This window comes from Cheilinus undulatus, linkage group 18 (assembly GCF_018320785.1).
Source record: "Cheilinus undulatus linkage group 18, ASM1832078v1, whole genome shotgun sequence".
NCBI classification, from domain to species: Eukaryota; Metazoa; Chordata; class Actinopteri; order Labriformes; family Labridae; genus Cheilinus; species Cheilinus undulatus.
This window is the reverse complement of record NC_054882.1, coordinates 17,316,947-17,329,431: the sequence shown is the minus strand read 5'-3', so window position 1 is coordinate 17,329,431 and position 12,485 is coordinate 17,316,947. Positions and strand designations below refer to the sequence as shown.

Here is a 12,485-nt window from a genome sequence, read left to right as displayed (position 1 = left end):
GCACACTTCCATTACACTCACATTTCTATTTGTATAAAAACTCCTGAAGCAATTTATTGAGTTGTATGAACATTAGTTTTCAGGGAAGGGAGGCTGTGCTTTATAGAATATGAACAGAGCAAGGAGGGAGAGGCAGCACTTTTGGAATAAAAGAAGAGAGGAGGTTAATTTAGGAGTTGCAGGGAAAAGAAAATATGAAATTAGATAAATAATAGTCATTTTTTACAGACGGATACATGATATGATATGATATGATATGATATGATACAAAACAATATAGGTAGCTTTAATACGATACAGCAGGGCAAAGGATGTAATAGAGCTCTTTTGTTCGACTCCATCATTTGATGATTAAAAAAGTCTTTTTTTAAAATATGTTGGAGATCCTCCCTCACCTCTGTGACAACCTAACAACTGCAGAGGAGATGTTTCATGCCATAATGGTGGAAATGGGACAAGAGGAGAACGGAAATGAAGGCAAAATGAGAGAGAGGAAGACAACCTGCCACATGCAGAATAACAGCCCCAAATGGACTGCTGAATGTGTCTTTGTCTATCATTACGGGGATGTGAAGATCGTGAAGACATGTTATGGTAGACACTGAAGTAATAGGCTCCGTTTAGGATGCACACATGTTTGATATGTACAAACAGGGAACAAAAAGGAGCTTGTGTTGACGTGCTGTTTCATGTGTTACATCTGTGATTTCAGTAATAGGTGGCATTACCTTGTGCCGATATCGTTGTGTGCAGCCACTCTAAACGTGTAGCCACAAGCGGGGTACAGCCGGGTCAGCTTACAGTGTCTCTGGCTCCCAAAGTAATATTCTCTGAAAACACTGTTCTTCTTTCCCTGCAGAGGAGATGACAAAAGTAAGATAAAATGCAAACAAGGATATAGGATAAGTAGCAATTAAAGCAAACAAAGAATAAAAGCATAAAAGAACTAATAATAACTACAAAAAGGACTGATAAGAAATAAGCTCATTAAATCCCCTCTGACAACCTGAATAGTAACATCCGTTAAGTGGATGGCTTTAAGTGCTTTCTTCAAAAAAAGGAAAGAAGATAACAGATGACAGATTTACCTCATCCCACTCGAGCAGGTAGTTCGTGATTTTGGATCCGTTGTCACCTGGGGGCTGAGGACGACGAAGGAAAAATGGAGCAAGCGAGGCAGAAAAAGAGACAAGAAAAAGACAGAGGGATTAGCAGAGGATAAAGAATGTGACACTGAGATGGACGAAATACCCACTGTGTTTTTATGATCGGCCTCATTTCCTGTCTGGGTGACTGATGTCAGTCTTTATCAGAGACAGTGTAAGTGGATAAAAATGACTTGTGGGGGAAAAGGGTCAAAGAGGGCAGAGAGAGGAGTTATTGTGCAACAATTCAAGAACACCTTGGTGTTTAAATGCAGCTTGAGGATGAACTGGGAGAAGCAGAAAGTACCATACATGCTGTTTTTATCTTTAGGATTCAAGTGAGAAATAAAAACTAGGGCTTTTAGAAAATTTTAGCTTTTTTCAAAGCTTTTATAGTATGGATATCCATGAGCTTCATGAGCTTTAGTTTTTGCTACGTAGGCTACGTAGCCCTGTTATCTAAGTACCTTATACAGCTGATGGCGCTATGAAAGCTACATAGATAACGTGGCAACGTAGCTAACATTAGCGCCATAGCTTTATTTGTATGGATGTCCATGAGCTTTGAATTTTAGCTTTTTCTACGTTAGCTATGTAGCTCTGTTATCTACATAGTTTATGCAGCTGATGTAGTTATGTTGGCTACATAGATGATGTGACTATGTAGCTAACATTAGCACCTTAACATTATTTGTATGGATATCCATTAGCTTTGTGAGTTTTAGCTTTTGCCAGTTAGCTATGTAGCCCTGTTATCTACGTAGCTAATGCAGCTGATGGAGCTTACTACTTTGCAATGTTTATATGAAAGACAAGCATTTTTCCTGTTAGCAGACTCTTTATTCTGCTTTATCAAACTTTTTGTAATTCAGTTTTGCAGGTCAGTTGTGTACCTTAGGTTTTAGTATCCTAAACCTTACATTAACCCTTACCCTTACCCTACCAAAGTTTAATCTAATTTAATTTTGAAAGGTATAATGTGTATTTCCGGTTTGATACATCAGTAATGGTCTCACAGTAAGGGTATGGGAGAGTGGCATCTGAGAGGTAAGAACTGCAGCCAGACCCCTCAAAAAAACCCCATCAAAATATTCCTGAAAATAGTCTCCCAATGGAAATTTATGTATTCTATTGATTTTGTGCAATTCCATTGCACAGGGGACCCTGTGGGGTCCTGAAAATCAACCAGGGGACTGGGTAAGAGGTACATGCAATTTAAATCAGAACACATATGTAACCTGATGATAAAATTGGGACCATCCACTGAGATGCAAAGGAAAAGCAAAGCGTTTCCCTGCAATTCAGATTTTAACAAACTTATCTGAAAGATTTTGAATTGAATTGACTTCACAATAATTGTCCATGACACTGAAATATTTCATTGAAGCACGCTTCAGTGGCGATGGCGACCATTTTGATATCTCAACAACAGGAAATTGCTGTAACTGTCATATTGGACATCTGACTTCCTTTAAATTTTACATATATAACCAAGGTTTATCCTTCTACACATTTACAAGTTAATTCCATGGTTTTGTTATAGTGTCACCAACAGTAAAATGACAGTAACACCTCTAACATTAAGGATAAATATCAGTCCTATCAGGATCACATCTACATGTTAGCATCTTGCTTTGTAATACTGCCACCCAGTGTTGACAGCCAGTAGTACCTCATATACAAAATACAATATGCTCCTTATTTTGATTTTATGACAGTCTTGGGATCTACATGGTCTCACTGGAGTAAGTGTTTGATAACACAAGGAGCAGAAGACTTTTTGCTTGTCCACTGAGATTTCAATGAAATGAGACATTGCAGAGCAGTGATGGACTTATCTGATATCACTATGGCTGCAAGGCGATGCTGCAGTGGCTCAACCAAAGTTACATTAACCATAGGGACAATGAAGCATGCAATAATAGTGATATAATATATGCACTAATTACAGACCCTCCATAACTCTGATTAGTGCATTAATGCTGACAGGGCCATTTTGGAAGCATTAGCCTGATTTATGCTAATTATGACATCAAACTTGACATAGAAATAAAAAATGTCCATGCCTGTACCTTCCATTGTAAGGTGAGGGTGCTCTTGGTGCGGTGTGAGAGTTTTGGGGCTAAAGGGACATCTGGGACGCTGCAGTGTGTGGTGAATGAGCCAGCTTCTGAACACGAGCCTCGAACCGAATTGTACATTGCAGACACCCTGTGGGAAGCATACAGGACACAGGATGTTAACAACATGACTACATGAAGCTTACATGTGAACACAGAGGACGATCCTTACAGGAAGTAACAGAATCTAAAACGCCCTTACCGTACGTGGTAGTCTGTCGCCGGCCTTAGGTCTTTAACAAGATACTCCAATTCTTCACCACTGAAAAACACAAAAACATAGCACAAAAGTCAAACTGAAGAACTTTGGATGTGTCTTGCAGTGTTTTCTTTAGCATGTAGTGGTTTTCGTACCTGTATATTAGGCGATACTTTCCATCTCGCCCCTTATCTGAGAGAGAGACTTCGAAAGAACAGGAAACAGGCATGCCGTTACTGTGCCTGTTCACCAGCCCTGCCGGGGGAGCCCAGGAGAGCCGTGCAGCCCGTGCCTGCACATTTGATACCTGTAACATATAGAAAACATAATCAAGGCATGTAACTTACACAATTAAGCTCAGTATAGTTACTGAGTTTATTGCAATGCACCATTTAGTTTGCAAGTACATGGAAGCGAGCAGCAGGAACTGTTCCCTCAGTAACATGTAGGTAAATTAGAAGTGCTGCGTGTTTTGCAATCATTGTGCATGTGCATGTATTTTTTGTTCTCATGTTTGTGCATGCAGTTGGCTCTGTTTGTGTTCAAAGTTAATATGAAGTCAAAGTGACCTATAATCCATTACCCGGATTACCTTTCTTTGACCAACTCTGACACATTCATTATGGCTACGCACCACAAGAATTTAAATTCTAAAGAAGAGAATGCAATGTTCATGTGTTTCCCTGTGTGCTCCTGCAAGTGTGTGCATGTTTATGCGAGCTTCAGCTGCGGCTCACGGTGGGTGAGCTAATTTAGCATGATTTAGCACAGTCTGCATTTATTCCAGACTCCACTTCCACTGAATAGGCGATGAATGTGCCTGGAAGGCACCACAAACCACAGCCATGCCTAGACTGTGTATGAGGAGGACAGACAGGAAAGGGCAAATAGACAGACATGTCGATTTAGTCAGACTTCTGATCATGATGATTAGAGTGCTATAAGATCACACTGCTGGGTCTACATGCCTGGGAACGTCTTTGACACCAGTTTATTTAACAGCAAGTTCCAGTTCAATCAAGCTGGACCTGTTGAACAAAGCTACAACTGCCTGATAAGAAAAAACAGCAAATAAGAGAAAGACAGAATGACAAAAACTGCACAAAGGAATAAGAGTTAAAGAATAAAATGAAGAGTAGTCTTCTGACCATAAAAGACAGTTCATCTTCTGCATGTGACTCATAAGCCAATCAAAGTCAGAGCTGGGGATCTGTTAAATACAAATATTTATTTTTTTCACCCAGAAAGCCTCTGTCTTCGGCACAATTTTGCAAAATGAGCAATTTCGACTCGAGTGATGATGATGATGTGCTGTTTACGGATATAAGCTGGAGTACACAGAGAAACTTCTGCAGATGGCGACTGCGTTAAGGAGAGACTGGTTAGCAGGAGGGATCCCAGCACTGTTTCTAAAAGCCAGGGGAGTATCCTGGGATAGTAACTTTTTGAAGGATACCACATCATCGACTGCCCTCAGAGAACTGTTGAACAGAGAACTTTCAAGGATGGACGTATGCATCCTCCACCTGTAGGAATTACCCACATTTTACCCCCCAAAACTGCGTAACATCAGGAAGCCGGGTCCCTGACTGCTTAATACACTTGAAAATGTGTTTTACCTGCCTTTTTCAAATTTCTTTTGGGATTTTTTTAGTACAGTGTTCAGAGCTGAAACAAGTGACATGAGAGAGTGAGGAATGGCATGCAGTGAAAGAGCCACAGGACTTGAACCCAGGGTACCCCCTGTACATGGGGCGCAACCTAACCACTAGGCCATCTGGACCCATTTCTTCAGCTTTCTGAAGATAAATTGGACAAATTGATCTCAGTCAGAAGCGAATGAAAGTTTGTCATCTATGTAAGTTTGGCTATCTCTTTATTCTTCTAATGGCTGATAACTAGACAAGATAGTCAGTGCAATACATTTACTTTATGAAAACAATGTTTCTGCTTTTGAAGTAGAAAACTGAGTTGAAATAACTAGTTTTAGTTTAGTCTGTTGTTGCTTCTGAGGAAACATGCAGACCCAAAAAAATGATCAGAAATACTGAGGTGGAAGAGTATTTAGCTGGCAGCCGAAACTAGCATTGCAAACTAGTGCAAACACAGAAGCTTTGTGGAGGCAAGCTAAAAGCTTCAAAAATTTATGATAAAGTGTGCTTGACCCAACATTGGTTTGTGGCCCATTTTAACTCAAACCTAGGTAAATTACTTGGAGCACCTGTACTCATCTGTAGCGCATTATAGCCTAGCTTCCACAAGCATGTCCTGTATGAAGGGGCAATGCTAACTGAAGGCTAATGCGACAACTATTACCAAGAACAACATACAAACCAATTCCAAAAATGCTGAAATAACTCTTTAAACTTATTTCTCTTAAAGAAAACTTCAGGTTTTTATATTATCTGTGGAGCTGCTCTGTAGTAACTTATCAGTCCATGCTCCCAAGCAAGGAAATGAGTAATGCAGTAATGAAGCCAAAAAAAGCAACCTATCCTGAACAAACATGATGATAAGTGCACTGGAAAATGGATCGTAATGAGATCTTTTGTGCATTTTAATCAAAGCTGTGCTAATAAAAGCATCTGGGACTCAACTTTAACTTACTTCCTGGCATTGCCATGGCTCTACTTCTATGGGAACATACAAAGCCAAAAATGTGATTTTTTTTAGCTGAATGATTTTCTCAATAAGCTCAGCTTCTCCAGCACCTGCTGCCATGCCTGTGACGTCAAGAGGCACTTTTGCTGTTGCAGAAATGACATTTAAGCTGCCTGTATCTATATAGGCCTACATCACATCTTTACCAAAGTACTGCCCCCTATTTAAAGGCATTAAGGTAATGGAGGCTGACAATATAGCATGATCATTCTGAAGTTAATGAGGCAAAATTACAACTAATGGCACATAGATTCTCCTCATGTCTTTTCTTCTTGCATTTTCTTTCATTACATTAATAAACTTGATGTATTGGTGTAAGAGGAATTAGGAATAACAACAAAACTGCACAGCAGCCTTTTTTCATGTATGTCCATCTCCTTTATTCTGCTCTTTTTTCTCCCTTTCCCTCATAACTGCATTACAAATGGCCATGACTGTTAACTTGGACAAGTAATGTCTCTCTACTGAACTGAAGCTCATTCAGCAAAGGGGGAAAAAGCTGCTGGTGTTCACAGCACTCTTCAGCTGACGAGTAGATGCTGCCCTCATGTGGCCATAGCTTAAATGAAAGTTCCTGAGACTTTTAATTTTAGCCTTCACAATGGTTTAAAATCACACAAGGCACTACAGTCATACTTTTCAGAGTGTCAATTTTTCATGAGTATTAAGGAAAAAATGACAGAGCCATTAGCACCCATACCAGCTGAGAGGTGGCTGATGATGAAAGTGGTTATAAATAAGTCAGATTGTGTCTGTTTGGGCATGTGTGTGGTAGTGGAGCAGAGATGTGCATACCAACCTGTGGTTTGTCGATTGTAGACAGCATGTCTTGGACTCGTTTCCCCTCTGAATCATGATCTGAGGAAAGAGAGAGGAAAAATTAATTATCAGAAATGAACCACAGGAGTTATTTCAATAAAAAAAATGCAGCAACAAAGAAAGAGAGGCTGGCACTGAATGTGTAACATAAGATGAGTGATAAGAGAGACAAGTGTAGTCAATTTAATCTGTCTGCACAAATCGTACGTATTCAGACTTGATTTGCACAAAAAGAAACAAAGAAAAGTAATCTCAAGACCCAGGAGAGTGCAAGTGACAAAGATGATGGATTTCAGTGGCCTTAAAGTGATAGCCCTGTGTTTTTGAAATAGGGGAGAATGAGGCACCTGTCATTAGTAATTATAATTGCAGCAGGAGATGGCGGTCAGCGTGGCCAAAGTCAAAGACTAGTAGACTAGCAGTCCTACTAGTCAAAGACCAGTAGGACTGCTTTTTTCTAAAGAAAAAAAAAATGCTGCACTGAAAAAAAATTTCAGCACTTTAGCAGGCGTTTTGACAACAGGAACTTCCCCTAAACAACCTGCTGAAGAACTCTTAGTTTTTGACCACATGAACTGGGGTCTAAATCCAGTTCTGGGATAAAAAACAAAATCTGCCCCTTGAAGAGTCTCTGCACAAAGGGTAGTAGTTTCAAAATGCCCTGGTATTTACTTTATCTTCCTCAGTGTCAGGGGTAACACCTTACAAAGTAATCCATTAGAGTACTCAGATTACTTTTTTGTTGTAACATGCTGGTTATATAACTAAAGTAATCCATTCTAAGTTTCCTTTTTTTAATAAAAGTAATTCATAAATGAAAGAAAAAAAATTATTTTCTTTCTCTTTTGTGGCCACATCTACACTGTTTCTGTTTCTCTCCTTCCTGTTGGCACCTTTGCTGTGTTATATCATGTGCATCTCTAGCTTAATGAGCAAATAAGATGGCAAAGAAGGCAGCAAAAAAGATCCACTAAAAACCACTAAAAATATTTTTCTTTGTTCAGGAATGCAAGTAAATAATTATAATCTGACATATTAATCAAGAAATAATAATGTGCTTTACTATTTTTTCAGTTTTTTTGTAAATCAGTACATTTGAAAATTCATGGATAACAATAATAATTATATTTTAGCATTAAAATATCATTTGGGTTAAAGAGCTTCTACATATTGGTGTATTAACCGTTGCAGAAACATAAAAAATGATTTTTTACCAGTGCTGTTAATTTAGGGCAGCTGTGGCATAAACCTTATTTTGGTTAGGGTTAGGGTGGTCTAATAAATTTGTTAAGCACTGTATATATATATTATAAAAAAAAAAAAAAAAAAAAAAAAAAAAAAAAAAAAGCCTTTATTGTTAAAAAAAAGAGCCAAAAAATGTGGGGGGTAAGTTTCTTGAATATTTTCAAGACTATAATGTGTATGTACATACAAGAAAAGAAACCATAAGAATTCTAGACTTTAAAAAGTCATTCATTTAGGAAAAAAAACCTTTAAATCCATATTTTAAACAGCCAAAGATTTGGACGTCAGACACTTAAAAATTTCAAGGGGTTAAAAATCATACATTTCCAACAATGTAAAGTAAGACATTTACAGGAAACCAAAGTGAAAACAACTGTTGCAGTTCCAATTTTCTGACTGTATACTCTTAAAAATGTAATAAGAGTAATAATTTGTTTATGGTTTTTAAAGTTACTTTTTTATTTTTCCCCTCTTAATTGAAGGACTTTTTAAACTTCCGAATTTCACTTTTTTTTTCTCTTAATGTTTTTTCATAAAGTGGCCCTAATACAACCTTGTAATAATGGATCATTTATGCATAGATCTTTTGGAACAAAGAAGGGCTATCATTCTGTGATTTTGTCAATGAAAACAACAAAAATTGCAGTTTAATTTTTAAAAATAGGTACTGAGGGAGCTTATCTTTTAATACATATAAGTAGTGGGGTGGAGGCCCTAAGGAAAAAAGGTGGGGAACCACATGCTGTATGTCTTCCTATCACTGAATCCTTGTTTGAGATAATATTAATCATCATATGTATGAAAACTAACCTGCTGTCATGCTTAAACTGGTGATATTTGAAGGTATAAAGGTCAAAAATCAGCCAGAGTTTGCATCTAAACTGTAAAATTTCAACTCAAACATTAGTGACTCACTGCCCATTCCTTAGATCTTCATTAAAAGGCATCTATCCAACTCAAAAGCAGCTGATTGTTTAAAAAAAAACAGCACAGAGCATGCCAGTAATAGAGTGAAAACAGATCTGACTTTAAGAAAAGGAAAAAAAAGGGAAAAGTGTTGTTCGAAGAGTGTGATGCAACAGCTGTTTTCTTCAGCTACAGCCTATTTTATCTCATCAAGTCATGACGAACACAACTCTGGGAAAAAACACGAATTATCCAGATTTCCAAATAAAGGCATTAGTCACAGATTCCTGACCTTGAGGAAATATATCAGGGATCACCCAAATAAAGAAACAACAGGACATGACTCATATTCCACTAAGACTATCCCACTCAGAGAGGATGCTGATTACCTTTGCAGGCCTTCGTTCATAGAAATCATTACCCTAATCTTTATTGAGGATCACTTTTATTCAACGTCACTGCACCTGTGAATATTTATCCACAGATAATCAGATGTCAGCTGGGTTGCTGTAGCGCTCCAGTACAGTTTGTTCTTCATGACATAATGCTTCACACAATATCATGTATGTAATGACTGTAGTAATTCATGATGCTACTGTTGGATCTCTAAAAGCCTCAAAAACAGGATAAATGAAAGAGGCAAATTAAGAAGTTCAGCTGTTATTTTAGTTCATAGGATATTTTCTTCAGTCATCCATGATATCACACACACGTACTGGACCAAGTGTTGTAATATGTCAATTGTTTCATCATAGGTATCTGCTTCTCTGGTTATGAGAGGATTGTTGATTGTAGGGATGCACTGATACCGCATTTTTCCAAATATGAGTATTTCAGTTTGAGTACTCATGATACTGAGGACAAATATGAGTACTTCCATAACTGTTCTTGAAATTATTCTTAAAGTTTATTTTATTTTCATCCCTCCTCTTGACAAATGATCAGTGCGTAGTTTCCATTCTCCCTGATTTTTTTAACCTCATTTATGTTTATATGTCACCAAACTGCAGACATGAGTTCAACTTTGACTACTTAATACGAGTACTTAGGCCTGACATTGGCACCGATACCCAATACTGGTACCGTAACTGTGCATGCCTAGTAGGTCGTTGTTTCTTAAGTTGTATTTCACTCTTGAAAATATTATCAAGGCAGCTAAATGTGTTCGGCTCTCAATCCAGAGTCCAAAACAGATTTCCCACTGGTGGAAACAAAAACGACATTGCTTCGTATCGTATTGAATCATATCATATCGTGTCATATCGTATTGCATCGTATCTCATCCCACCATATCGTAGCATATCGTTTCGTTTCATATCATATCAAATCATATCTGATCATAACGCATAATATCAAATCGTATTGAATCATATCGTATCATTCTGTATCGTATCGCATCCTACTGCATCCTATCGTATCGTATCATATTGTATTGTATTGTATCATATGGTAACATAACATAAGGTAACGTAATGTACCATAACAAATCAAAAAAAGCGTACCATCATATTAAAAAGCTTATTGTATCAAATCTAATTGTAATTTATCATGAAGTATCATAATGTATCGCAACATATCATGATGTATGGAATCTTAATGCTCCACTATATATTGTAACCCACCTATTGTATTCTAACACTCTTAAAACATCAAAAAAGAGGCAATAAATTAATATAAAATACTTAGAAAAAAAATAAATGAATGATAACAAAAATGGATTGAAAGAAGACGGACTTTAATGGGCAAAATATCACAATCAATAAAGAAAAATGCTTACCAAATAGCAAGACCTTTGGAAAAATTGAAAGTGAAACTTGATTAATGGTCCAACAAAAGCTTTATGTTATTTTTGTGGCAATTCTAATAAATGTGAGAAATGAGCTTCAGTCTTTAAGTTCATAAAGATAACTTAGGAGCTATAAAACACAGAAGTACTTCCAATCTTCCAACAGATCATCGTCTGGTGCACACGTACACCAACGCACAAATACATGTAGCATAAACATGCAGTAAAACTCTGTGTACAGATCTGCTCCAGTGATACTATGTGACTGAAGGTGATTTATTAGACTCTCGGGGTTATTATTAGGAGGGTGAGTGAAAAGTGTGTGTCTGTGAAGTCTTTTTCCCCCTGAGTGATCCCCACAGTCTGAGTTTTTCCGACCAGAGGAGGCCTGCTTTCTCCATCTGAGTCTGACCGCTGTAAATCACGCAGGATGTGTACGTGTATGTGAGGGAGAGAGGGATGGGGGCCTGCAGTATGAGATTTTTGTTACCAAGTTTGTTACACGACTGAGTACGACTGGCATTAAATGGACAAAAACACACCTTACGGTAAATTCCTAATGAAAGTTTGTGTTCTTAGTAGAACAGCAGAGCGAGTGATGAATGAGCGCCTGTGTATGTGAGCGCCTGACAGGTTCTGTGGAGGAGAGGGCCTTACTGTGCCTGGGGGTCCAATTATGAGTCATGGCAACAGTGATGTCATGGAAGCACAACCTCAACTTGACCTCTCTGCATGTGTTGGACTGAATTAAAAAAAACAGTACAAGAGAGTGGCAGCATTTATGTGCTCGTATCAGGTAACAGCAGGGGAGCTAAGCTACAGTGTTTGCATGTAGAGTTCAACAGGTGAGGCACACCTCCTGCATCATTCTAGACACGTCAGCCCATTAGCGACTCGTACACACACTTGTCCCCTTTCATCTACTTGGACGGCGTTGAACCTTTTTCTCCTAAAATGGAATAAAGGCCGAGTCAGACACACATCTCCAGACATGAACAGCTCTGTCAGCTATTGGAGCTGACCCAGCTTATTCCAGTCATTCATCACAGCTGAGCAAAAAAGGAGAATATTACATGTTAAATGTTACACTCCTGCAGCTACTTGTCTAGTGCAGTGAACAAGAGTAAAGGTGGAATTTCATAACAGCAACGTTTTAGCTGTCACATTCAGCAAACACCAGATGTTAACATCAATCAGACTGCTGATTAATGCTTCTCTGGAAAGCTCGAACACTTTGACGGTAAAATAATTACATAAAGCTATATCACTGTGATCGAAGTCCCATCCAAATGATGCGCAAAATTTAAAAAAGCTTTTATAAATTCTGCAGAAAAAAATGCCAATTTATGCAGCCAAACTCACCATTACACCAACAGGTACTGCAATGACCTTGTATTCAAATGCATGCACTTTAATACGGTGTTGCCCTCCTTTTCCACTCCTCTTGGAAGGCATTCCACAAGATTTGGAGTGTTTCTGTGGGAATTTGTGCCCATTCATTCTGTAAAGCATTTATGAAATCAGGCACTAATGTTCAGGTCAGGTCAGGGCTCTGTGCAGGCCAGTCAAGTTCTTTTACACCAAACTCATCAACCACGTCTTTA

The 12,485-nt window shown here is 38.2% G+C and overlaps 1 protein-coding gene across 3 annotated transcripts in view; it reads right to left on the bottom strand.

Moving 5' to 3' along the window:
* fndc3ba (fibronectin type III domain containing 3Ba) overlaps positions 1-12,485 on the bottom strand; it is a 171,339-nt gene that overhangs the window by 44,579 nt on the left and 114,275 nt on the right. For all 3 annotated transcript variants that reach the window (XM_041813263.1, XM_041813262.1, XM_041813264.1), the window contains exons 8-13: positions 6,925-6,983; positions 3,620-3,771; positions 3,468-3,527; positions 3,218-3,356; positions 1,089-1,142; positions 729-853 (exon numbers count right to left, since the gene is read on the bottom strand). In XM_041813263.1, the coding sequence (XP_041669197.1) occupies positions 729-853; positions 1,089-1,142; positions 3,218-3,356; positions 3,468-3,527; positions 3,620-3,771; positions 6,925-6,983 (589 nt within the window). The remainder of the gene's footprint in view (positions 1-728; positions 854-1,088; positions 1,143-3,217; positions 3,357-3,467; positions 3,528-3,619; positions 3,772-6,924; positions 6,984-12,485) is intronic.